The sequence below is a fragment of the Ammodytes marinus genome (assembly GCF_949987685.1).
Source record: "Ammodytes marinus genome assembly, chromosome: 17".
NCBI classification, from domain to species: Eukaryota; Metazoa; Chordata; class Actinopteri; order Uranoscopiformes; family Ammodytidae; genus Ammodytes; species Ammodytes marinus.
The window spans coordinates 12,410,778-12,437,021 of record NC_137221.1 but is presented as its reverse complement, the minus strand read 5'-3'; the positions used below and the strand labels follow the sequence as shown (position 1 = coordinate 12,437,021).

The 26,244-nt window shown below is 40.7% G+C and overlaps 2 protein-coding genes across 2 annotated transcripts; both read left to right on the top strand.

Annotated features, from left to right (window-relative positions):
• The first annotated feature begins 8,270 nt into the window (after positions 1-8,270).
• Positions 8,271-10,988, top strand: LOC307263792 (zinc finger protein 706-like). The gene is made up of 3 exons (XM_080045048.1): positions 8,271-8,425; positions 9,822-9,967; positions 10,101-10,988. The coding sequence occupies exons 2-3, from the start codon at positions 9,833-9,835 to the stop codon at positions 10,194-10,196; spliced, it is 231 nt and encodes a 76-aa protein (XP_079901174.1). The 5' UTR covers positions 8,271-8,425; positions 9,822-9,832; the 3' UTR covers positions 10,197-10,988.
• A 2,901-nt stretch (positions 10,989-13,889) lies between these two features.
• LOC307264346 (14-3-3 protein zeta/delta-like) lies at positions 13,890-25,119 on the top strand. The gene is made up of 6 exons (XM_080045744.1): positions 13,890-14,003; positions 16,093-16,400; positions 20,813-20,936; positions 22,063-22,226; positions 23,378-23,473; positions 23,643-25,119. The coding sequence occupies exons 2-6, from the start codon at positions 16,107-16,109 to the stop codon at positions 23,739-23,741; spliced, it is 777 nt and encodes a 258-aa protein (XP_079901870.1). The 5' UTR covers positions 13,890-14,003; positions 16,093-16,106; the 3' UTR covers positions 23,742-25,119.
• Positions 25,120-26,244: the final 1,125 nt, after the last annotated feature.

Below are 26,244 nucleotides of genomic sequence, written 5' to 3'. Positions count from 1 at the left end.
GCCAATAACCCTAAAAATACAGCAAAGGCAACAAAGGAGTGGCTCAAGAAGAAGCACATTAAGGTCATGGAGTGGCCTAGCCAGTCTCCGTACCTTAATCCAATAGATCTGTGGAGGGAACTGAAGCTCAAGCGATAGCCTCGAAACCTTAAAGATTAGGAGAGGATCTGCAAAGTTGGTCCAAATATCCTCCTGAGATGTGTGAAAACCTGGTCATCAACTACAAGACACGTCTGACCTCTGTACTTGCCAACAAGGGTTTCTCCACCAAGTACTAAGCAATGTTTTGGTAGGGGATCAAATACTTATTTCACTCAATGAAATGCTAAATAATTTATATCTTTTTTATGTGATTTTCTGGATTTTCCTTTTGATATTCTGTCTATCACTGTTAAAATAAAGCTAACATTAAAATTATGGACCGTTCATTTCATTGTAAGTGGGCAAACTTACAAAATCAGTGAGGGATCAAATACTTATTTCCTCCACTGTAGAGGTATTATTTAATGCCACATGACACAAGTATAAGCAATAGAACATTAAAAAAAAAAAAAAAAAAATTTAAAACAAACAATAAAAACCCTCTTATCTAAATTCAATCGTGAACCTAACCTAGGAAAGTCTGGTCATAAAAAAAATTATTCCATTCACTTCGGTAATGTGGCAATAAGATACAAACTGAATACAAAGGCATGTTTATTAGGGGGATGTAACAAAGTACATTTACTCAAGTGCTGCTCTGGAACAAATTACATACATGTACAACTGTATTTAAAACTACTTCTATATATACTAATCTGGGAAATATATATTTAATAAGTATATCACTCGCATGGTTATTTTTTGTTTGCTGATAACATGTCTGGACTTTCACTAGGTATTTAAATGCAAGACTTACTAATGTTTTGGTATCTTTTACTTAAGTAATTCTTCCACCAGTGTTTCAATCCACCTCACTTCAGAGGGACATAAAATATGGCAGGACTTCTCCCATCTCTGCTGCATTTTTTTGTACACAATACATACAAACGATGTCACACAGACAAACTGTATTTTCAGAAAACGGTCGGGATACAATTTCTAAACCGGTTTGGTGTGCTAGGAAGATGTTTGCATGACAATATGCGGGCCTTTTGCTTATGAATGCCTTCAGGCGCTCTTGTATGGAAATCTAAAAATTACGCTCCAGATTCAGTTTAACCGTCAGTGGTGTTGTGTGTGAGGAGCCCCTGTGTGTGTGCGTGTCCTGATCACTACAACCCTCCCTTGTCCAATATGTTTTACAGAGCACCTGGGCCTTTGATGAGCGCTGTAAGTGTGTGTTTAAGTGGAACTGCTAAATAAATACAGGTGGAGTCATTTTCTTCCGACAACACACAGTCAGAGAGATGAGCCACAAATGCTGACAAAAGAGCAACAGAGACACATAAGCAGGTCTAAGATAACAGATAGAGTAAAAAGGGACAGATGAACAACTAATGCATTCCATGCATTTTTAGACTCACCTTTATTACTTTATTACATAAACTTGGTTACTTGATTAAAGATAAATACATACACAAACAAAAAACGACCTCATAGAGGCAACTTAGCAGGAAGAGATGCACAACCATATGTAGACTTAAAACAACTGCAGAGACACACAACTACAATTAAGACGCACAAACAAATACAAAGAGATAAACAACTTGTAGGTGTCTGTGCCCAGGGGCCTGTTGTCTCCAAAGTCTGCCCCTGCCCATGAATCATTAACTCTACCCAGAAAACAAAGTGAGAAACATGTTTGGATTGACTTAATCTAAATAATGGTTTTGTATAAGCTTTTTCTCTTATCTGTGCCTTTCCCAACATGACTTCTCCCTGCTGGAATGTCTGCCATGCAGCGGTATGACAGATGAAGTAGTGCATAAGTCTACCCTACAAGCTGCCACAAGCCGGCATAGGCGACTGGATAGTCAGGGGCCAAGAGCCACAGCATACCTTCTCCCCTGTGTGTGTGTGTGTGTGTGTGTGTGTGTGTGTGTGTGTGTGTGTGTGTGTGTGTGTGTGTGTGTGTGTGTGTGTGTGTGTGTGTGTGTGTGTGTGTGTGTGTTTTGTGTATGTGTGGGTGAGTGTATCCCACTCTGCGAGAGAGGTGAAAGATGTACCTTACATACCAGGAGTTTTTTCGCAGGGAAAAGCAGCTTGTCTGGACTTGGCCAGAATTAGGTGTCTGAGTTTACCTGTGTGAGTACAGAAAGTCACAGCTAAGACAGAGACAGCCAGGGAGGTGTGGAGAGAGAGAGAGAGAGAGAGAGAGAGAGAGAGAGAGGGGTGGGGTCCTACAGATGGACAGCAAGAAATAACAGAGAATGAGTGAGAGATGACAAGAAGAGTTGAATAGTAGAGAGATTAACAGGCTGTTAAAGAAAGAGAAAATATCCATCTTTTTTATACAGATAGATGACAAAACAAAGCAAAACAACAATATGAGGGGTCAAGAGACAGTTAAAGGTGGGATCAGCAATTCTGGAATATGGTTGTTGTCAAAATCGCTTCTTGTCAAAATCGGTGATTATCTCCTAACAATCCCATACCTATGGGAACTGGTATGTAAACGAAGGGTGCCCATTAAGACAGTAACATGCCTGTTTACAGAGCCTAGGTTATTTATAACACCAGATTTGTTTTCAGCACACAAAATACAGCAATACTATAGTAGAGTGTGTACCAATAAGGCCAAGTCCTCGTCGCAGTGGCTGGGGTTTGATTTCAGCCCACAAGCTTTTGATGCACCTCTTCCCTGTTTCTTCTCTATCCAAACACACAATTCAATAAAGCATGTAAAAAACCTTTGAAAAGAAATCTGAGAAGAAAAAACATCCCTTTGTGGTTGATCTGGGATTTGATTACTCGTGGGGAGGCTACAAATAAACATTGTTTAATTTCAAGAGGATGTCTTACATAACATTATGTGGTATAATGCATCAATTAAGATTTAGTAGTTGAAGCACTTCCTTGAAGATTTCGGTGAGGAGATTTAGACCTCTTCCTATACTTTCACGCATAACTAATATCTGTTTTAGTTAAAAAAAGGGTTTCAAACACATTATGCTCATTACTACCGACATTGAATTTTATAAATGAGAAATACTACTGACTCCATTGACCCACAGTAGGTCACAGAGAGCTGCTGCTGCTGTTGCTGAGGTTAGTGGGTGCTGTCAACACCTTTCACAATCAGTCTCTGTGTGACCGGCCGGCTTATGTCTGCCCGACAACAGACCTCACCTCTCTCCTTCAGTTGCACTCTGCATGCAGAAGTGTGTGTGTGTGTGTGTGTGTGTGTGTGTGTGTGTGTGTGTGTGTGTGTGTGTGTGTGTGTGTGTGTGTGTGCACACACATGTGCGTGTGTGTGTGTCTGTGTGTGTCAAGGTAAGAAGTTAACTATTTTTTCTACCCCTTGAAGGCATCGGTTTGCCCTCTTAATGGGATTTCCCGGTGGCTTCTCAGGGTCAGTCCTAATGAAATGCGTTACACAAGTTTGATTTTAACTTTTAACTTTCCTTGAGAGATTGATTGATGTTGGTGGTTTGGATTTTTAATTTGAAAACGATTTTTCTTTTCCAAAAGAATACACACTAAAGAAGCTGCTGTTCAATTATTTAAAACTAACCCTGTGTGTGCATGTGTGTGCATGTGCGTGCGTGTGTGTGCGTGTGTGTGTGTGTGTGTGTGTGTGTGTGTGTGTGTGTGTGTGTGTGTGTGTGTGTGTGTGTGTGTGTGCTATATACAGGTCCTTCTCAAAAAATTAGCATATTGTGATAAAGTTCAATATTTTCTGTAATGTACTGATAAACATTAGACTTTCATATATTTTAGATTCATTACACACAGCTGAAGTAGTTCAAGCCTTTTATTGTTTTAATATTGATGATTTTGGCAAAAAAGTAAAGAAAAACCAAAAATCCCTATCTCAAAAAATTAGCATATTTCATCCGACCAATAAAAGAAAAGTGTTTTTAATACAAAAAAGTCAACCTTCAAATAATTATGTTCAGTTATGCACTCAATACTTGGTCGGGAATCCTTTCGCAGAAATGACTGCTTCAATGCTTCAATGGGGGCGACTGTGGCTCAGTTGGTAGAGCGGGTCGGCCGATGATCAAAGGGTTGGAGGTTCGATCCCCACCCTGCCACCTGTGTCATAGTTGTTGTGTCCTTGGGCAAGACACTTCACCCACCTTGCCTTGTGTGAATGTCGATAGTTAGCCTGCTATTGGTGTGTGAATGGTAACGTGTAAATGGGAACAGGTCTCCCTTGCAAAAGAGTCTTCGGACTCAATGGGATATACCTGTATAAATAAAGGTAACAAAAAAATGCGGCGTGGCATGGAGGCAATCAGCCTGTGGCACTTCTGAGGTATTATGGAGGCCCAAGATGCTTCAATAGCAGCCTTAAGCTCATCCACAGTGTTGGGTCTGGTGTCTCTCAACTTCCTCTTCACAATATCCCACAGATTCTCTATGGGGTTCAGGTCAGGAGAGTTGGCAGACCAATTGAGCACAGTAATACCATGGTCAGTAAACCATTTACCAGTGGTTTTGGCACTGTGAGCAGGTGCCAGGTCTTGTTGAAAAATGAAATCTTCATCTCCATAAAGCTTTTCAGCAGATGGAAGCATGAAGTGCTCCAAAATCTCCTGATAGCTAGCTGCATTGACCCTGCCTTTGATAAAACACAGTGGACCAACACCAGCAGCTGACATGGCACCCCAGACCATCACTGACTGTGGGTACTTGACACTGGACTTCAGGCATTTGGCATTTCCTTCTCCCCAGTCTTCCTCCAGACTCTGGCACCTTGATTTCCGAATGACATGCAAAATTTGCTTTCATCCGAAAAAAGTACTTTGGACCACTGAGCAACAGTCCAGTGCTGCTTCTCTGTAGCCCAGGTCAGGCGCTTCTGCCGCTGTTTCTGGTTCAAAAGGCGCTTGACCTGGGGAATGCGGCACCTGTAGCCCATTTCCTGCACACGCCTGTGCACGGTGGCTCTGGATGTTTCTACTCCAGACTCAGTCCACTGCTTCCGCAGGTCCCCCAAGGTCTGGAATCGGCCCTTCTCCACAATCCTCCTCAGGGTCCGGTTACCTCTTCTGGTTGTGCAGCGTTTTCTGCCACACTTTTTCCTTCCCACAGACTTCCCACTGAGGTGCCTTGATACAGCACTCTGGGAACAGCCTATTCGCTCAGAAATTTATTTCTGTGTCTTACCCTCTTGCTTGAGGGTGTCAATGATGGCCTTCTGGACAGCAGTCAGGTCGGCAGTCTGCATGATTGCGGTTTTGAGTAATGAACCAGGCTGGGAGTTTTTAAAAGCCTCAGGAATCTTTTGCAGGTGTTTAGAGTTAATTAGTTGATTCAGATGATTAGGTTAAGAGCTCGTTTAGAGTACCTTTTCATGATATGCTAATTGTTTGAGATAGGAATTTGGGGTTTTCATGAGCTGTATGCCAAAATCATCAGTATTAAAACAACAAAAGACCTGAAATATTTCAGTTGGTGTGCAATGAATCTAAAATATATGAAAGTTCAATTATTATCATTACATTATGGAAAGTAATCAACTTTATCACAATATGCTAATTTTTTGAGAAGGACCTGTATATCAGTAAAGTCATGGTATGCAGCCTGGGGCCTCTGAACGGCAGCAGTGAAAGTTACCTGCATGTGGCTGTGTTGTGACTGGGTCACGGCTTGTGTACAGCCCGACTGGTCTGGCAACATTGTGGCATGTCAAGGTGGTGCGGCGGCAGCGGACTGTGGCAAAACCTGTTGGTTTGGAAAAAAGAAAAGAGAGGGAAAGCATGAGGGAGGGAGGGGGTAAGCAGGGAGAGGAAGTGGCCAATGGGGAAGATGAAATGCAACTTCCTCTTCCTTCAACAGCTTCCAGAGAACATGAGGCGGTTACACTCACCTATGACAGCATCCCTTTAAAAGAAATAAAAACCAGAAAGCCCTTGTGGCTGGAGGAGAAGGAACCGAATGAGAAAAAAAATCTCAGGCTGTCCACGGCAAACCCCTGCTCATTCATACTCACAATGGGCCGCCGTATAATATTCTCCTCCATTATTGAAAAGCTGACACCTGGAATATTTGCTTTCACACAGGCCCCTTAGGCTGGACAACCTCACCCCAAACCCAAGCCAGCAAGTCCCTGCACAACAACCTCCAGGCTTGAGCAATGTGTGGCTTTTGTCAACCCCCCTCTCCTTCTTCTTTCTTTTACTTTTTTTTGCTCCCTTCTGAAAGCATAATCACACCCTTCTCTCTTGAGAGATATTTCCCCCTCTCACAAAAGACTGAAAGGATTGTCTCTTTTCTTATGACATGGGAAGGGGGGAGTAAAACAGACAGGAAGGTGCAGGGGAGACACAATGGCTGGCTGGAAACTTTTCTCACAATGATAAAATTACTAAAGTCATGACACCTATAACTGTAAGGAAGATCTACAACAGGAATGAACGAATAAGAAAAAGACACACTATACAGATGCCACAGCTTTTCCTGACTTTTCCAAATAAAGGTGTAATCAGTGATTCTGTAGAATTCTTGTTGACAAAATCAGTGAATATCTGATCTTGGTCCACTACCTGTCCATACTGTGTGTGTGCGCTGAAAGAAAATCCAGTGCACAGCCTAAACGGCAATGTGGCTAACTTTGGTGGGCCCCCTTTTTTCACATACTCTTTCAGTACATACCAGTTTACAAAGCCAAAGCTGTGTTCTAACACCAGATTCTTATCAGTGACATTGACACTGATTTTGGCAAAAGTTGATTTTGAAAACAATCATTCTCCAGAATCGCTGATTTTACCTTTAAAGACAGAAACATTATTGCAACTCCCAAGTACATAAATAAAAAGGAGGATTTCATTCATTTCCTTGGAGGCCGATTGGTATTTTGGTTACACTGCACAACAACATGTGAGCCTGTTTTTCCGTCATGTGATAACCGATGTTGCTGTTCATTTACATATTAGCTGAATTCAGTCAAATACTGAGTGGAGATGATAGGCTCCACTGTTGTTCCCACCCCTACAGCAAAACCACTGACACAGATAGAAAAGATAAACACAGTCCCATAGACCATGTCATGGAGTGTAGGCTACAGGTCATGCTGCGGCATTGCTTGTAAAGCTGTGATTAATGTAAATAAAAGGTAAGCAGTACATACAGTAAACCCTTAATCTGAGATTTGTCAATAAAATAATTTATATATACTGTAAAGTCGCAGTCAGTAATTGAAGTGACTCAGGGACCAATGAACATGATGGGTATTTACAGCATGATTTTTGACTGATATCTTCCATAACACACACACACACACACACACACACAGACACACACACACACACACACACACACACACACACACACACACACACACACACACACACACACACACACACACACACACACACACACACACACACACACACACACACACACACACACACACACACACACACACACACACACACACACACACACACACACTCTTTCTTTCTCTCTCTCTCTCTCTCTCTCTCTCTCTCTCTCTCTCTCTCTCTCTCTCTCTCTCTCTAAAAAAATAAAATCAGCCTAACTGCCCTCTTGTGTTACTTTCAGGGAACTGCTCTTTCATCACTTTTAGGCCTACAGCTCATGGTTAGTGGTGGTGCAATAGGGTTTTGGTGCTGATGCACCAGCAAGCCGGTGTATATAGGTATGCTGATATCATGCAATAGTGAGTAGTCTATCATTGTGAATAAAGGACCTGATAAACTTTAACTTCTATCTTGGAATCTGGAAATTATGAAGCATTTAATCAAAAACATCTTATATTTTTTATTTGACTTGCCTAAGCCTTTTATCTCCTATTTCAGGATTCTATCAGGAATAATCCTGGTTAAATAAAGGTTAATAATAAAAGATAAATAATCCATCTACTATGTAGGTGTTTCTGAATGTATTGATTTTTATGAGAATGTGTACTAACCACACGTTGCCACTTGGGTGCAACATTGCCAACGTCAGGTATCTGCAGCGAGTAGACAATCAGCCAGCCCTACCGGCGCATTCATGGGTTCATCCTATAATCGTAAAAAATATGATTATTCCTGTTGCCACCGCTGGCAAATGAAACCTTCGATTACATACTGCTCCTTCCGTATGTAACTTCAACCACATTTTAAGATGGCTAGTTAATCAAGAGAAAATATGAAAACGATGTAGACTGTGTATAGGCCTTTACTGTATATCCCATGCAACTAGGCTATAAGAGTAGCCTTCTATTGAAGACGAGTGTCATTGAATGCATCATTAGCCTTCAGCTATCTGGGAGCTGTGCAGCTGTTACCGGTGCTCGCGTTCACCTACCAAACGACACGTACTCTTTAAGGTAATATTTGCTGTCTTTTTTAAGTGTTTAAAAGCTGTAACTTTTCGCAGATACCTATCCTGGTTTACTTTGCCCCACGTACGGGCGGAGGGAAACATTAATCTTAATGGTTAGCCGGCGAGCTAAGAAGACGGCCATAGTTAGCCGAGGCTAGCGGGCAGGCTAGGCTAAACCACGTTCCAGCTAATTGTTACCTGCAGTTCGGCTCCACTTTAAAGCTAACACTGTGCAGAAGTAAGACAAACGCGTATCAACTCGCTGACAACGAGCCAGATGGTGCTGCAGGGTACTGGCAGTTAATTATTTTGTCTCCTGAAGCCTGAAGTGAAGAGGTGGGGGGACATGCAATCTCAGATAGGCTACTACACTAGCACAGCAGCTAATTCGCTAATTCCTCTGTATTTTCTTCATTGTCCCTACGCCTGCTAACGTATCACTGAAATTACTAGTAGGCTATTACCTCGTTACATTATATTCAAATCCTCAAGTTCTAAGAAACAGAAAACACAACTTTTTTGAATCACCAATGTGGCCAACGTATGTTATTAACACAATGCAAGTTTGACGCATATTTTACCTAACTTTTAATAAGCTAACCAGAGCTAGCGGACGCTGAATAGGCTACATTGCTGACTGACTGCATACTATACATAGACATCGCTACAAAAGCAAAACTTGATTAGCAACATTGCGAAATCGGCACCTGCACCCAGCCCATAGACCTTTTATGGATCACGAAAGCCTTAAGACCACTCTTAATCAGTGTGGTAACGTGTGAATGTGCAGCACTGAAGATTAAAGGCTGCATAATTACATATACTAATACTAGGTCCTTGAGGCAATACTTATGGTCCCATAGCTTTCTTTTGAATGGCTTGATGTAGCCACATTAGAATGAACCTAGGCCTGTTTAAAGGGATCTCAATGTAGTAGACACGGAAGTGAGAGCAGAACTGCGCAAAACCTTTACCGGCCTCCACCTTTATAAGCTTCATAAGAGAAACTAGTTTTATCAGAAAAAAATAATCCATATTGCTTCAAGGGCAAGAGACAACTTGTTTCCCTCTGTTCTCAGAAAATACTAATTGCAACCTTGCCTTATTCCAAGAAACGTTTTCCTTTTCTTAACAGTCCTAACGTCAACTTGAAGGTGGTTGCAATTATCTTGCAGCAGAATTGGATGATTGACTCTGTATACTTGCCCCTTTACGGTCGATATAAGGCTTCTATGGCCCTGACTGTTTCACCTGAAACCCCTGTGTTTCAGTTCAGGTTCAACTGAAACGTTATCTTGTTTACTTTGCCTGACCATGGCTGTTTATTAGTTCATCAAATGTTTGGCTACGCTAAAAAAAGGCCTTGTGTTGTTCCTTTGTCCTTGCTTTCTCCCATTAAGGCTTCGTCAGAATGGCCCGTGGGCATCAGAAGATCCAGTCTCAGCAGAAGAATGCCAAGAAACAGGCAGATCTGAAAAAGGGAAAGGGTGCTGATCAAAAGACGTCAGCAATGGCAGCGCTTGTGCACACCTGTAATGTGTGCAAGGTGAGTTGTTGTCTTAACTGTGACAAACCCAGAAGCCCACACCTGAGTCATTTGTCTTTTTTTATGTTTTATTTTATTTTTAAATAGTCATATTTTAACAAATTATCGTTGGCTGTATCCTCACCTCCTGCAGTCCCAGATGCCCGACCCTAAGACCTTCAAGCAGCACTTCGAGAGCAAGCACCCAAAATCCCCATTGCCCCCAGAGTTGGAGGGTGTGGAGGCATAAACACTGAATACCAGACCACGTTCTTCAAGTCCCCGCTCTGCTGCACTTGTCTCAGTCTAACGGCGATGGACGATTTCATGTTACCAGTAACCACAACCTTAACTATTTTTTTTAATTTTATTTAGGCTTTAACACGTCCGATTGACTGACACAGTGCTTCCTTCTATTGCTTCCTTCTATTCAGACCTGTTTTTCGTTTATAATTAAAACGCATGTGGTGGGCTTAAACCCAAAGGCCCAGTGCCACTGAAGACTTGTATAATCCACTAAACAAGTCAACATTTCTCCCTTTATTCACACGGTTTTTCCTCAGTACAGACTCCTTGTGCACATAAGAATATTTCTCGCGTCTTGCTCTCGATAGTCTAATTAAACATTTAACAGCCTAAATGCGACACAAGTTTTACACACACTGTGTCCTTTAACGACGCACGGATTTTGGCATAGGCGGGAGGATTTAGATTTTTAAGTTTGCTGCAATCGAGCCAGTGACAAATAAGACCTCTTCAGTTTTATTAATGCAATTAATACTGGATCAAGAGTGACATGTTTTTTCTCACATCAGTTGTTGAATATGCAGCTCCTCCACAGCTGCCATGTTATACTTAAGTCTGTCAAATTGCTTATCATAATTCTATGTTGGCTGATTTTACAATGTTCAAGCTGCTACACAAATTGTCAATTAATAAAATTACACGGGAGCTTGTTAGCAACAAATTTACGCTTGAGAAATTAATGAATGTATGCTTCAATGAAGTATTATTGCATTTTATTAAAATTTACTTTGTTGTATATCTTCTTTCTGCACTCAGTTTATTAGACAACTAAATTATCCATGATAATGTTATCTAAAATGCATGATGAAATGGATCAATTGTATTCAAATACTACATAATATTTAGAACAATCTGCCCTGTCAGTTATACAGACCCTGTATGTGCAGCCTTTTTTCATCAGCTGTCATTTGTGCAATAATTAATGAATAATTATAATTTGTGTACTCAGTATTTTGCCACTTAGGAAGTGAAAGGGAAAACGGGAAGATTCACACAGAGTAAACTGACAGCTGACTTGGACATCATCCCAGGAGGCCATGTTAATAATAAATGATCCTTCACTGGGACACCATATTGATCGAACCAAATGTGCACAGTCCATAAAAGCTTGTACGAACGGTTCACTCTGAGGTTTTAACATTTGGTATCATCTGTTTCGTTATGGGCAAACATTTACTGATGCGAGGGAAATGAATACACACAAAGATCACAAGCACCTGGCTGAACATTTAAGGGGAAAAATCATTCTTGGAAAATGTTGAAGCTATAACACCCGCAACACCAGTGGCAAACCTGAAAAGGATATTCAAATCGGGCTGAAAGTTACAAATGTATCTTTGGTGCAATGTGGAACATGATACCAAGTATCATGTAAGACTAGCATTAGCCAACCTATACATAAACTGCTGGTTTGTGTGTCTAACCAAAACAATGTATCCCATCTGAGCCCATAAGTCACTTGACCAGCTGAAAATTATGTATCTGACTCTTTTTCATATAGAAAAAAACTCATTTCCTGTGGCCCCTTTCTTCCGGCCATAACATGTATCGCTTTTGTCTGGAATATAATACAGATTAGAAATTACCACAACATAATTTACTGGTGTTACAAATTACAATGCAACAAAATGAGTCGGAACTAAGCATGTGAAATAAAACTTGGTTTTCACTCTGGATTCTAAATATTCAGTCTAACCAGTGGCCTGCTTTCTTTTTTAATGGCTTGAGCAGCTTGACTAAGTGTGTCACAGCCAACATTGTTCCTCTGTCTCCTCTCACATACTCCACCTCCTTCCTTCCCATCTGTAAACTTGTTAATGAAAAAAAAAACTCCACAACATGTGTTCCTTCATACAAACAGGCATGCACACACATACACAAATCTTCTAAATCTCCTTTGGGTATTATGGCCCGTCTGTTTTCTGGATTCGAGCACAGGACTGACTGGCATGGGGAAAAGAGGGGCACTTGCACAAAGTGAATTAGTTGTCTGAATTAGGAGGAATAATTAAAAGATTCTGCTGGATAGATCATCTATTTCCAGACACATATCTCATCTTAAAGAGAGGAAAAATTTAAACCCGAGATAGGTCTCACTCTGCTGTGTTACAGAAACACTGTTTTTGTACTTTTTAGACCAATGTCTTTATGCATCTATGGTTCATTTAACCAAAATAAACAAATGTTTGGGTCCATTTTCTTACCATGAAAGCTCAGGGTTCTGAACCATACTGCTCAGTGCTAGTAGGGGCCATTGCAAAAGTACTGCTATGTTTTTATAATTTCAGTTTGGGCCACTAACTAATTTCGTTAACTAACTTCAAAGTCAGCACAGAAGTTGTTAGCAATCTACAGGCCTGCTTCAGAACAAATCAAAACCCCACCCAAAGTTCAAAGGACTCATGCACACCCTCTCCTTTAAAACTTGTAATTGCTGGAATAATGAATCATACAAATATAGGCTACATTATTTTTGTGTTGTTTTTGAGGTTGACACCATCACTTTTTTATACAGTTCGTTTAGCAACAGAAACTTCCCATAGGCCTACATGATTTATTTGTGTCATTTCAAAGAAAGACTATCTAGTCTACTAGGTTTTATGTGTCCAGCTCAATGAAACACCTTTGATTGAGAGAATGATCCCAAAGACTCCCTTATACAGTCACAAATAATCTCATCTTGAAATATTTTTTCTCCCTTTCTGTAGCACAGGTCAAGCTACATTTAACTGTAAAGCCAGAGGAACTAAGGCTATTGTGGTGGAACTAGGTAAACAGGGATGGTGGCTGCACTACTGATGGTCAATCCAGTGGGGCGAGACCAGGTATTTTATCTTAAGCAGATACTATAGGGTTACTGAAAAGCCTGGTAACGCGGCCGAGAAGGCCTATCGTAAAAAAAAAAAATGTTTAAGGAGAGAGAGAGAGTTAAAGAGTTAAAAATCGAATCAATTGCCCTTAATTGTCCTATTGCAGGTCAAAACATCATATAGGGCATAACATTAATTCCATAGCCAGCCTAATTCTGCTTGTTGTAAGGCTATCAATCAAAGGTTAGGCTATCTCAAAATGATTTAGTCAGTTTTTATTTAATATTGATTTATAGGCTACATGTTATCTGATTGAGACACAGGGTCTAATGCATGTATGGTGTTCTAAAAAAATAAAATGGTGTTCTCAGTGAAAGCCTAGCCTAGGCCTGAATGTGCGTTTCTTATTTTTTTCCCAACTTGGTGAAAGGGAAACTGAGCCTGTTCCATCAGCGCTTGCCTCCTAGAAACAGACTACTAGTAGGCCTAGTGAGGACAGTGAGGATAATAAATATATATATAGCCTATTCAAATGGCAATAAAGAGTAGCCTTACATTTAAAAAAATAATCAGGAGAGAATACAAACTAGCCTTGTTATTGAACCACACTGAAACGGATACAAACTGTTTTATAATTTAGTTAAATTCAAATAAAACAGAATTAACTAACATATTTTTCTTAATATGTGTATGTAGGATGTTAAGTAACATTACAGCCTACTGTTGAAAACCCTTTAAAATCGTCTATCGACTGAGTTTACGTGGCTTTACAAAGATTTGCCTGCAAATTGAGTTGCCCCAGCAACCAGAGCCTGACGTCATCCGTCCCGGTGCGACCCTGCTGCTGTGTCTTTGATTGGAGGGAAACCCCGTGGATGAGCGGGAGAGATCATCAGCTGTGCGGCCGGGAATCAAGAGCAGCATCGTCTAACGACACTCAGGTTAGTCCACACTTATTTTCTACCGATGATTGCTGGTATAGTCGTAGGGAAGATGTTAAATGTACTGTGTGTGCCGTATGAGAACCCTCGGAATCCTGCGTTTACCATTGCTGCCGTGACCGTATGAGGAAACCAGTGATGCGCCTCTGCTCAGTCATTGTTCGGCGCTCACTGAATGGGAAGCGTTACTGCACCGTATATCTTTCTTAAACTCGCTGTGTTTTAATAGGAAGCATTCGGGTATACACAATTTGCTTTTACTTGCAAATAAAGCAACCTCAAATTAATGGTTAATGCTCGCTTAACCGACTGCTCTGCGTTGTTTTCCGGGAAGCGAAAAAGGGCGTTCACTTTGGACTGAACTAAGCTAGGCTCCTCTCGTTGCCGTTTGACTGATTCTGTGACACTATTACCAGCTCGTATCTGTCTATTTGCACCGTAATTAGGCATTTTCACATCAAACATCGAACATATTATAGCGAAATCATATAGGGAGGCTGTTTTATCACCGGTTTTAGCCTCGCCGTACACAGTAGGAGCTCGCGGGGCAGGTGTGTGTGTACGCGTGCATGTGTGACGTGTAACTGGGTGGCCGACATTCCTCAGAAGGGTGCAGCCAGGTGTCTTCGTGATCGCAAATCTTACACATCGTTCGTGGGATTTTTGAAAAGCTGGTGTGTCATAGGTTTTTGGTGCTTCTGCGTTTGTATATAGGAGCTGGTAAGCAATCACTTTTACATTTAGTGGTGTAGTTTATTGTTTGTGCACTGCAACAGTCCTGCAGTTCTCCTGACAAGATAGTCTACCTCCGCACCAGGATGGAGCCTACTTCTGAAAACATCACATTTGACAGGGTACTGGACAGTTTGCCTCATCTGTACTATTCTAAAGGCTGACTTTTAGTCTTATAGACTTCCTGTCCTCCGTTTAACCTTATATAGGCCTAAAGCCGATCATTTGTATTTTTTAGATTATGTAACATGCAGCAGAAACGATTAGTCATTCATTCGGTAATGAGTGATGCATAATGAATATGCAACTGTTCTGATATGGGACTAAAGTAATTTGTCAAGCAGATTTGCTATAGGCTACTTTCGCTGGTTTCACCTTCAATAATGTGAGGATTTGTAGCATTTTGCATCTGCTGTCTCAATTGTTTAACATTGTACTGGCCTGGGTCCATCTGCTTAAACATGAGGAGTTCCTGCTTTTTTCTCTATTATGTGATAAGTTCACTTAATATTTTGGACTGTTCACAATTCAAATGCAATTTAAAGATGTGCTCTTGGGAATTATGATTAGACTGTTTCATAATATTTTATAGACAAAATTAGTAATTTGAGAAATCAAGATAATAATCTGCAATCGCTTGATAATTAAAATAAGGAATTGCAGTCCTAACACTGTAGCACTGCAAGAAATTGTTACCTCTACTTTTTAGTGACACAAAACATAACATTGTGGCTTTTGTAATTAAAGCACCTGAAATAATTGCATGAATAATAAAAATTAGCATTTTCCGCATTACCTCCTATATTACCTAATATAACTCTCTATACAATATTAGTTTTAAATGCATCATGCAGATTTATATCATAGCACAAAACATCAATACATTTATCTACTTTTTCTTGTCACATTTCTAATGACTTAGAAGCCAAGTGAATTTAGTTTAAATCGAGTCTGCCAGTATGTGAGTGCAGATGAGCCAAGCTGGTTGAAATCCAAAAGACAAAAGCTGGTGTACACACTCAAGAATGAAACAGTGATGTGATGAATAATGTGATACTTAGATCCCAGAGATGCAGAGCAATGCAGCAAATGTTTTTAAGTGGTTTACACTTTTGTCTAAAGTATACGTTTACATGCATACCAGAAACCAGGTTTTCTCTTGGAATTCAGGTTAGACAGGAACCAGCACCGGAAAGACACTCCCCCTTTCCCCATCACGTTGCTCCTCTTTTCTCTCCTTGTTCCTGCCCTCCCCCAACGCTCTCTCTCTCCCCCCCAATCTCTCGCTCTCCCCCCCCCCCCCCCTCTTCCTAATCCGTCCCCTTTGTTGGGTCCTTCCTGAATCCCCTCTCCTCAGCCCAAACAGGAGCCATGGCAGAAAAGGGGGATCATGTACAGAAAGCCAAACTGGCGGAGCAGGTCGAGCGCTACGACGACATGGCTGCAGCCATGAAGGCTGTCACGGAGATGGGAGAAGAGCTTAGCAACGAGGAGCGCAACTTGCTCTCTGTCGCCTACAAGAATGTGGTGGGGGCGAGGAGGTCGTCCTGGAGGGTGGTGTCCAGCATGGAGACAAAGTCTGATGACAGCAAAAAGACCCTACTGGCCAAGGAGTACAGGGAAGAGATCGAGAAGGAGCTGAACGACATCTGCAACCAAGTGCTGGTAAGAAACAGAAAGTGGAAGGGGGTGTATAGGTGGAAGGAAGTTAGGGGAGTAAATGCTTGACTTAAAGGTGCACTTAAGGCACATGTAACTTTGGATGTGAATGCAGGGGTCGGCAACCTTTTTGACACAGAGTGCCAGTTTGAAATGTTCTTGTTAATGAGTGTGCCATAATCAACGATACGTTAAATATGAAGTTTAATTATGACACAGCATCCACTAGGGGTGTGCGCTAAAACCTTAACATTTATATCACAGTATGTTTTGGATGCTGATGATTATATCATGGTAGGCCTATTACTTTTTTGTGTAGCCTTAATATTGAAGCGTCCTTGGGTTTCTTGAAAGGTGCTTTATAAAACCAAGATATTATTATTATTATTGGGAGGAGTAGCCTGGCCTATCTTTTTAAATTGTATGTAAATGAATACATTTAATAAGTTAATGGTAGCCTATATTTTCCAACAAAGACATGGGAGGGTTTCATGCAATCTTAACACTCAAGATTTTAAGAAAATTAACAGGCTAAACAACAAACTTCAGCTGCGATTTCGGCCAGCTCCCCTTTTTTTCATGTCATGGGACTTCCTTGTAAAGTAAAAGGCAAAAAAGAAATGAAAATGGCGTGATTGCCCTAATATTGTTCCATCTATATGCTATAGCAGCAGACAGTAAATGTTACCTGGAGAGTGAAACCTGTGTAGTTGTGGAAAGTGTGGGTTTTCATGCCGATGAATGTATTGAATACCTAAAAACTAAACTCAATGGATTCCTCGCTAGCGAGGGGGGCGGTCGCTCGTAGAATCGCTCGGCCGAGAAGGCTACTGCGCCGGGCTTCACTGGAGCTTCTCCCCGCGGGGAGAGGCACAGAGTCGGGCAGCGCTGGAGCGGCTTTGCCCCCAGCTACGGCGCATGAACCATGCGCGCGCTAGGAAATGTGGTCACTGAGGACATGTGCAGCGCCCAATGTGGGAAATGTGCACTGGAGCGCGTATCCTACCCAATCAAACAAGACAGTCACACGCCAGTGCTTTTTAGTTGATTTCAAATGCACCTAAGAGGGTACTGCTTATTGCCAGTGTGCCAATGATTTTGCTGCGTGTGCTAGCAGTGGCACGCGTGCCTAGGGTTGCTGACCCCTGGTCTAAGGTATATTCTCATAACATGCTTCCCTCATAGGAGAATTGTATCCCTGGAACACTGTTTGAAGTTGGCTTCCTTTAAAAGTTACTATTTCACTGTTGTTGTGTACAGCAGCAGGACCCACAGTTTTGTTTACAAACATATTCTAGTCTTATGTTTGTGACCAGGGGCCTATTGCATAAAACTAGGATAAGGGATTAACCTAGGATTTTTCGGTTATCCTGGCTTGCGTTAGCCATGATCCGGTTGCATAAAAGCGGAGGGACAGTCAGCTGTCACTCCGATCTGAAGGTGTTTAACAGTTATTCCATGATCTTCTGTGTAATGCTTAAGTTTCAATAACCTGTTTTAAAGTACCATATAAAAGACTGCATTGTCATTTAGTTAAATAGTTTTTTTTTTTATTATTTAACCTGAACCATTTATAATTAACTTAATTATAATTACATTAAGATGTTCATATTGCGGGCTATATTTATACAATTGATTATCGATGGTAGATGACGTTACAAATGTGGGTCAAATAAATTCACTTTGTACTTATAACTATATCGAGGTGCATCTAAAACAAAATTAAATATCAATGAAAGTTTCTTTTTTTCTGTAATTTAATTCAAAAAGTGAAACTTAAATATGTTCTAGATTCATTACACATTAAGTGAAATTAATCTAGAATAAACATACTTTTCAGAAGGTCGACATTTCTGATTGGTTGTATGCAATATTCTAATATTTTGAGATACTTATTCCATGATCAATCAATCATCCAAAAAGAAGGCCTGACATATTTCACTTTGTGTAATGAAAGTTTAACTTTTTGAATGGACTTTCCATGATATTCTATTTTTTAAATGCACCTGCAGACTGCTCACTGTCAACTATTTGATCATAAAACAATGCAGGGACATCAAGATTAGTTGGCAGAGATGACATCCCTGTATAAAATGAACTGCCCCCTGACTTACGGTTTAAACTAGCAAGGCATTGTGGGAAAATGGGCCGTCTTTTACATCAGTAAATCTGTGTTCGATCTCTGGGTCTACTTCTGAAAGCTGTGGGCTGGCTCTTAACAGAATGACTTACACCTGGCTTGACAAAGCGGCCCCTTTACATCCTGGATTGGCGTTTATGCAACTGACTAATCCAAAGTGCCCAGGCTAGACTTTGTCAAGGCTGGCTTTATCAATCATCCTGGATATCTTAATACTACTTTTATGCAATAGGCCCCAGGTGCTTCAAAATACATTTGTTTTGATTTATGATAAAATTATTCAATATAATAATAGGTGAAGAAAATCATGTTTTTAAATGATAAGCAGGCTGTGAAAAATGTGAACAAACCCCCTCCCCTGAAACTGCATAATGCTACTTTAAGATTGGTGGATGGGAAGAAAATCATGTTCATTGAGGGGCAACAAAGTAAAAATTCAGAAGGCGTAGAGTAGACTGCTGTTGTCTAGTGAGAACTCAAAGTATTCGAACTGAAATAAATTAAATGAGATGCAAGTATTCAAAGGAAATACTCCACTTGGTTATTAAAATATCAAATGTTCTTTTGTGGAAATCAAGAGTCAAAACCCTAGTTTTAAGGTTTTACTCTCTTCGTCAAAAGAAAAATACTCGGCCGGGGCTTGGGTGTATTATTTTAACTCCAGTGAGAGCCTTTGCATCACATCTCAATGGGAAGTTTATGGGACAGGACACACAGCAGCAAAAAGGCCTAAACTGAAAACCAACACACTTTTGTAGTAGTTTGTAAAACCACACAACATCAAAATGGGTCAAACATCTTTGTTGGGGTGCGTGCGGTAGACGGAATAATGTTCTGCTATGGGAAGCCAGTAAGGGATCATGCATTTGTCCCTGCACTAGTCACACCTACTGCTCTGCTGTGGTGCATATGGGTGTGACTGTGAGTGCAATCAGGAGCTAAGGGGGTCAGTGTAAACCTTAGGTCAAAAACAGAGCCTAACAAACAAATAATGTAAGACATGGTTTCTAGACACTTCAGATTCGGGGAGAAAAATGTGTAAAGACTTATTTTAAGACTACAATTCGAATGTTTTAGTCAAATGGCTGTATTCTGAACATATATCAGACTGTCTAGCTTAATATTGCATTGTTTAAGTCACAGTTAATCACTGAATATCTACTATCTGTGCTATTGATTACCCGTTGTAATCAGGAACATAAGTAGTCAATACACATAATAAATATATCAGTGATTGTGAAAGTTGGTTTACTGTACCATTCACAATGTATACAGTATTTGGGACTAGCTCAAGCTTCTGGCTGCTGCATGCTATATAGCCTGTACAGTTGCGTCTTCCTTTTTAAAAATAGTTTCAAATGCAGTGTTAAACCTGTTAAGAGGATCATCGATTTCAGGTAAGATAGCGAACCTGTCCTATGTGTCTTAGAAAAATAGAAAGACCTAGAAATTGTCTGACACTGTTAAGGCCAGGACACACCGGTCCGACTACCGACCGTCGCCAGAAAATGCAGTCTGCCGATGCAGGCAGCTTCATTCTTCCCGACGCGGTCAAATAAACGCGCCGACTACCGACTTGCCGTACGTTCTGCGCTTGCGCTGGATGACATTGAGGAGGCCTAGCTGTTATCATAATGTAGGCTGTCATTGTAACGGAGAGAATGCATGCTGCAGACACACACAGACAGTGACACAGACACACACATACACACTCGCCCAAACTACCTCGACTATTTCTGAAAACATGTGAAAATGTCATGCACGGACAATCTAATGCTATGTGCTGATTGTGTTTAGCCTACATAACAATCCGAACATTCTCCGATTTTATCGATAGCTTCCTAAATCATATTTGACAAAAGTGAAACTAATATCTGTTCCGCTGCCGTGGCAGAGCTTAAACGGGCGAGCCCTCCACCAATCAGATTGCTCCGGATGAAAGACTGCCCGACGCCGATTGAACATGTTGAATCGGCTGAAAAGAAGCCAGACGACATCTACGACGGCCAACGTCACCGAACACACCAAACATATTTGTGTACCCGCCCCCTCTAGACTCTCCGACGATGTCCGACGTCCTATTATCGGGCCGGTGTGTCCTGGCCTTTAGGGTTACAGGATTCAGGATTTTGCCTCAAGGTTGAGGTTACTCTCTTAAAACATACCTCTCCATATGCCCAGTTGTTATCTCTATGACTGACTTGTACCTGCTGGTTCATTTGTGTGTTGAGTGAGTTCCACAAATTTCAACGCTCACGACCCACACTTTCACATGCAGGAGCTGCTCGACAAACATCTGATCCCCAATGCCAAGCCCGCTGACAGCAAAGTTTTCTACCTGAAGATGAAGGGAGACTACTACCGCTACCTGGCTGAGGTGGCATCTGAGAAGGATAAGGAGGGTAAGTAAAAAGGACCCATTTCTGTTCTGTAACATTGTTAGTCTTTAAAAAAAAATGTTGATTGCTAATAGCCTCTCAATCAGTCTCTCCTTCAATTATGGAACCAGGAGATTTTGATGCTCTGGCTCTTGAGCAAGGACCCAAGACATTAAGACCATAAAGACATTTAAATGGTGCCACCTACTGCTAAAAAAGAGCTCTGCAGTATGATCTGGTCCTTTTTGTTTCTATGGCAACTGTCTGCTACACATCTGTTGGAGAGTGGGATGAATGTATGCTGATTAATGGTCCTTAACAATCGTCCTCTTTTAACATGAAGAGTCCGTGCTTGGATTCAGGTGTTGTTTGTGGCCCAAGTACTGAAATCCTCCCTGTCCTTGACCTACAACTGTTAGCCCAAATGCAGGTGAGGGCTGCTGCTGGGTTGTCATGGTAACAGGATGAGTGCCAGGGTGTTGGCTGCTGCCGGTAGCCCGGGAGGCATGTTTTAGAGTTTTTTGGCGGCCCAAACTGCCTCGGTGGTGATTATTATTTTTTTTTACTCTTAAAGTTCAGCCTGTGTTATTGGACAAACAATGTCTTTAAGCAGGATATTTGGATTCACAAAGAAAACAGTACAATCATTTTATCTCCACGATGTAACCTGCATGGGTGGTTTCTCACCTTTGCTTGGGCAGTTTGTGATCCACAGTTTTCTCATCTTTGCCTATCACTAATAGACTCCGAAGTACATGATCACAGCAGACAGAGATATTCTAAATTGTATCATCCTTATCCTAACAGAACTGTATTTGATATTTATTTGGTTTTGAGGAGAATTGTGGTCATCTAAATTGAATGAATGGTATTCTGATTAATTATAAAATCATGTATTACGATTTTCATTGTCTTTGCTATTTGTGGTTAATGTTGCTAAAATAACTTAAAATACCGGCCCAACCCCTAAATGAGCAAACAGAAAGGAAAAATGCATACAATGTATGGGTCTCAGCTAGCTAGTTGGGGGGGGGGGGGATTCACTGCTTTTTTTTTTTTGTATTATGTGACCATTTGGGTAAATATTGCCATGGTTATTTTGCCAATGTAAAATATCAGCATCCTGATTGGTCTGCCTCCGTATACACAGGCATCATCGGTAACTCACAAGAAGCCTACCAGCAAGCCTTGGACATCAGCTACAAAGACATGCAGCCTACACATCCCATCCGCCTGGGCCTGGCTCTTAACTTCTCTGTCTTTTACTACGAGATCGTCAACTCGCCTGAGAAAGCCTGCACACTGGCCAAACAGGTGAGCACCGTCCTTCACACATTACCGTTTAATTCCTGAATCCATTTGTTTTATCCCATAAAAGATGGATTTTTTTGGTGAGAAGTTGAATATAAAGTAAAAGTGGATCTGAATAGAGTTATTCCCTCTTTATTGAAAGTGACTCGGATACAATTTGAAATGGCCATGACCTTGACACTTTTATGATCATTTTGAGAATGAAAACCACGGTGCTCTAGTCTTACATACTTTATGTTCCTTTGGGCAATATTTTTTTTTTGTTTCGTTCTCACCAAACGTTAAAGGGGTAGTTCAGGATTTTAGACATAGGGCCTTATTCCCAAGTTAGCCTTGGTGTTCTTTATCAGTGGAGACAGTTTTCAACAAATTTAATTCAGTCCTTCTAGTTGCAGAGTGCGCTCGTGCTAAGCTAGCGCACGGCATCGGGGGGATACCTAGCCTGTTACTAAAACAGTCTTACCCACTCCACAGTACACCCGAGGCCAATCAATTATAACGCCAGACTATCGATGTAAATGTCTGTGTTGATAGAATAATTTTAGAAATAAAACCAACCTGTCTGTAAGACAGCAGCAGGTAAACAAACTATTATAGAGCCTGTAACCTAGGTATTAGTCCGCCGTTGCCGCAGCCTACAAGGAATAAAGTCCCTCAAAATGCAATATGCGAGGTTGGTTTTATTTCTAAAATTATTCTATCAACACAGACATTTACATCGATAGTCTGGCGTTATAATTGATTGGCCTCGGGTGTACTGTGGAGTGGGTAAGACTGTTTTAGTAGCAGGCTAGGTATCCCCCCGATGCTGTGCGCTAGCTTAGCACGAGCGCACTCTGCAACTAGAAGGACTGAATTAAATGTGTTGAAAACTGTCTCCACTGATAAAGAACACCAAGGCTAACTTGGGAATAAGGCCCTATGTCTAAAATCCTGAACTACCCCTTTAAAGAAGGACCTATTATTGACATTTCAGATCATTCTGTTATTATTATTTTTTTTTAATCTTCCTTTGGGACAAAAACACTTTGATTCATGTTGTATTATTTCTGCCCTATTTAAATTAATCTCATGATGGTGAATTTCCAAAACACTTTTTTTTTTTACTGCAAAATGGTTTCAGAAGTATTGACTGCTGTCTCTGTCTCCTACAGGCCTTTGATGATGCCATTGCCGTGCTGGATACCCTCAGCAGTGAGTCCTATAAAGACAGCACCTTGATCATGCAGCTGCTCCGTGACAATCTGACAGTAAGTGTCTCGTCTCCATCTCCCTACATGTCAGCTTTGTGTCATGTCTCTTGTGTCCTGTGTCCCTTAACTTTCACATTATGCGTCAAACTTGACTAAATATTTAAGCTGCAGAGGTCCCATGCTTCTTTGCGTGCACTAATCCCACTTTCCTTTTCTTCTGTTGCAGCTGTGGATGTCAGACACCCAGGGTGATGGTGAGGGCGAAGGAGAAGGTGAACCTGAAGCTGAGGAAACGGAGCCAGTGCCGCCTGCTGATAAGGACTGAGCTCCTTCAGAAGAAAAAAAACAAAAAAAAACACATTTTTTACCTCTCACCAGCCTAAGTTGTGTGTGTGGTTGTGTTTGCACATACATGCACAGATATGTATGTTTACACTCAACTCACAATGTGTAAAGTACAGTTTGTGTGTGCAGATACATTGAAGTGTGTGTGTGTTAATTGTATGGGCACCTCCACAGAGAAAAGAATGGGATAGATTTTTTCTTTTTTTTTGATTATTACTCATTGTGTGAACCAGTGGATGTTTATTTTTTATTCTTTTTTTGTCAATGGTTCAGTTCCAAATTAAATTCCTCCCTTTTTAGATCCAAATCAGCTCCCCATGTTCTTTAACCTTATTCACTGTTGCGAACCGCTGCTGTTGCAGGAATGACTCAAACAAATAAACCTCTAACTGTAATTTTGATCATTTGTATGTGTTTACTTGAACTCAACCTTTACAATCTTTAGACCTGGGTCTACAAAACTCTATTTGGTCACAGCGGTGCAAATTCACAAAATTTTAGGCCTCCTCCGACCATAGCAGTGATCATATACAGTAGTTTGTAACAATCTGTTAACATATTGCTTGTATCCATCCCGCCCTGTCAGTATCCAGTGCATCAGGTAGTGTTTTTTATGGATGGTGCATGTGTCATGGCTCAGTGGGTTCTATGTGTATTCGGGCGGAGGAAAATGTTTTCTGTATGAATGGCCACTTGCGAACTATAGTTAAACTTTGGTTGATAGTTTAGTTGAGAGGATTACATTCCATTTTACTGACATCGTTTCACTCGGTGAAGTTCGTAGACTATAATTTCCTGCAATTTTCCATCACACATGACAAGGTATAGACGGCCTGAGATAAAGTGAACAACTTGACAAAAAGGCTTGATACTGTAACTTTTGATATTTTATCTTTTCAGCAGTGCAGAGGATACTTTTGCCATGTGTTTTTATGTGGCTTTCTACTCTTTTCTATTTGGGTGTTTTTTGTATTTTCTTTTGGTGCATTTTATTCCCTTTGACTCTTGATTTGACTCCTGGAATGTATGGTTCTCAGTAGTATGGTGTGAGGGTTAGCTATGCTTCGATACTGGCAGTTTTTGCTTAGGATTTAGCTTGAACCAGGTGGTTTAAAGTAACATTTACCTTCCTTGAAAGAACATTGTGAAAAGACAAACTAAAAACTGATTATTAAAGTTACTTGGTAGAAAGCTACAATATGGCCATTAGGTAGTTACAAAGTAGTGCCAGTTTCCTCTAATTACAGTATCTTGGTTTAAAAAAAATGGGATGCAGGATTAAGAATTTGCAGTTACACTCTGAGTACGTTATTTGGTTATGTGCTTTCATGTAAGTGGAATTAAAACATTAAAATCAAGTGTGCTGTGCTGCAATGTTTTTTTTTCCGGATCTCTGTAATGTAATATAACACTGATAAGAATCAATGTTGGGCCACTGTTAAGTTCACAATGGTATAACATCACAGGGATAGAAAATTGTACCCATGTTCAAGCTAAGAAGTATCTAACCACACAGCCAACAACAGTCGTCACTTAACACACCGGTGGCTAGTCTAAAGCCACACTTATGTAGGATCTCAAATCTAAACTTCTATGTACCTTTTTTTAAATGCATTGTTTTTATTTATTTGTAAGTAACCTTAACTAGGAATATGCACTTTGTATAAATTGATAAACTCTAATATCGAAGCCAAAATGCCCTTTGCATGCTCATTACTTTTATTCTGTCCTGCAGCAAAAACTCTGATATTGGACCACAATTTGAGAGTAAGTTAAATTACAATGCTGTTACAGCTTGGATTGAGGGCAAGCATTCAGAATATTTTTTTTAAATTAAGGCAAATGCTCTAAATATAAGTAAAGGCCTATTATTTACTATCTAAAGGCCCATGATGTATTAAAAAAATATCCGAATATAAGGGAAGACTTAGCAGCTGGAGATGCTTGTGTGAAGAAAGAAACCCTACAGCTTCGTAAGAACATTTCCTTTTTCATTGGACCTGATGAAATTAAAGATGCTTAATGCAATGTGTCAGAAGTGTGGGACCTTGAAAGAGGAAGCAGAGTTCTACAGTAGTTTGGTTTCAGATAGGGGTGTGCTTTGACAGCATTGCCCCCTGCAGACGGTGGAGACGTCAGTTGCCATTTTAACCTTGACTAAACACTTTTTTTAAATCTCTCTCCGCAAATCTATATAAACGATTTTTCCCATGCTATCGAGACAATATCTGACTTGGAACCAAGTCCAACTCTCTTGAAAGAAGACAAGGTGCCAAGTCCCTTGATTTGAATTATTTGGCTTGATTGTTAAACGCATGTATTCCTCTTCACAGCTACACCGATCATAACCCCTCTGCTGCTTTCCTCAGATATTTAAGCAATAATAAGCCAATGACATATCAACGGGTCAGTCTTCCATAAGTAAGCCCATTTTAGTGACATTTGTGAGCAATTTGGCTTTGATCAGTGTCCTTTAAAAGCCA

Excerpts from the sequence above, each read along its gene's own strand:
- LOC307263792 (XM_080045048.1), top strand. The coding sequence starts at position 9,833 with ATGGCCCGTGGGCATCAGAAGATCCAGTCTCAGCAGAAGAATGCCAAG. Across the intron at positions 9,968-10,100 it reads ACACCTGTAATGTGTGCAAG|TCCCAGATGCCCGACCCTAA; the intron begins GTGAGTTGTTGT and ends CACCTCCTGCAG.
- LOC307264346 (XM_080045744.1), top strand. The coding sequence starts at position 16,107 with ATGGCAGAAAAGGGGGATCATGTACAGAAAGCCAAACTGGCGGAGCAG. Across the intron at positions 16,401-20,812 it reads ACATCTGCAACCAAGTGCTG|GAGCTGCTCGACAAACATCT; the intron begins GTAAGAAACAGA and ends TTTCACATGCAG. Across the intron at positions 23,474-23,642 it reads TGCTCCGTGACAATCTGACA|CTGTGGATGTCAGACACCCA; the intron begins GTAAGTGTCTCG and ends CTTCTGTTGCAG.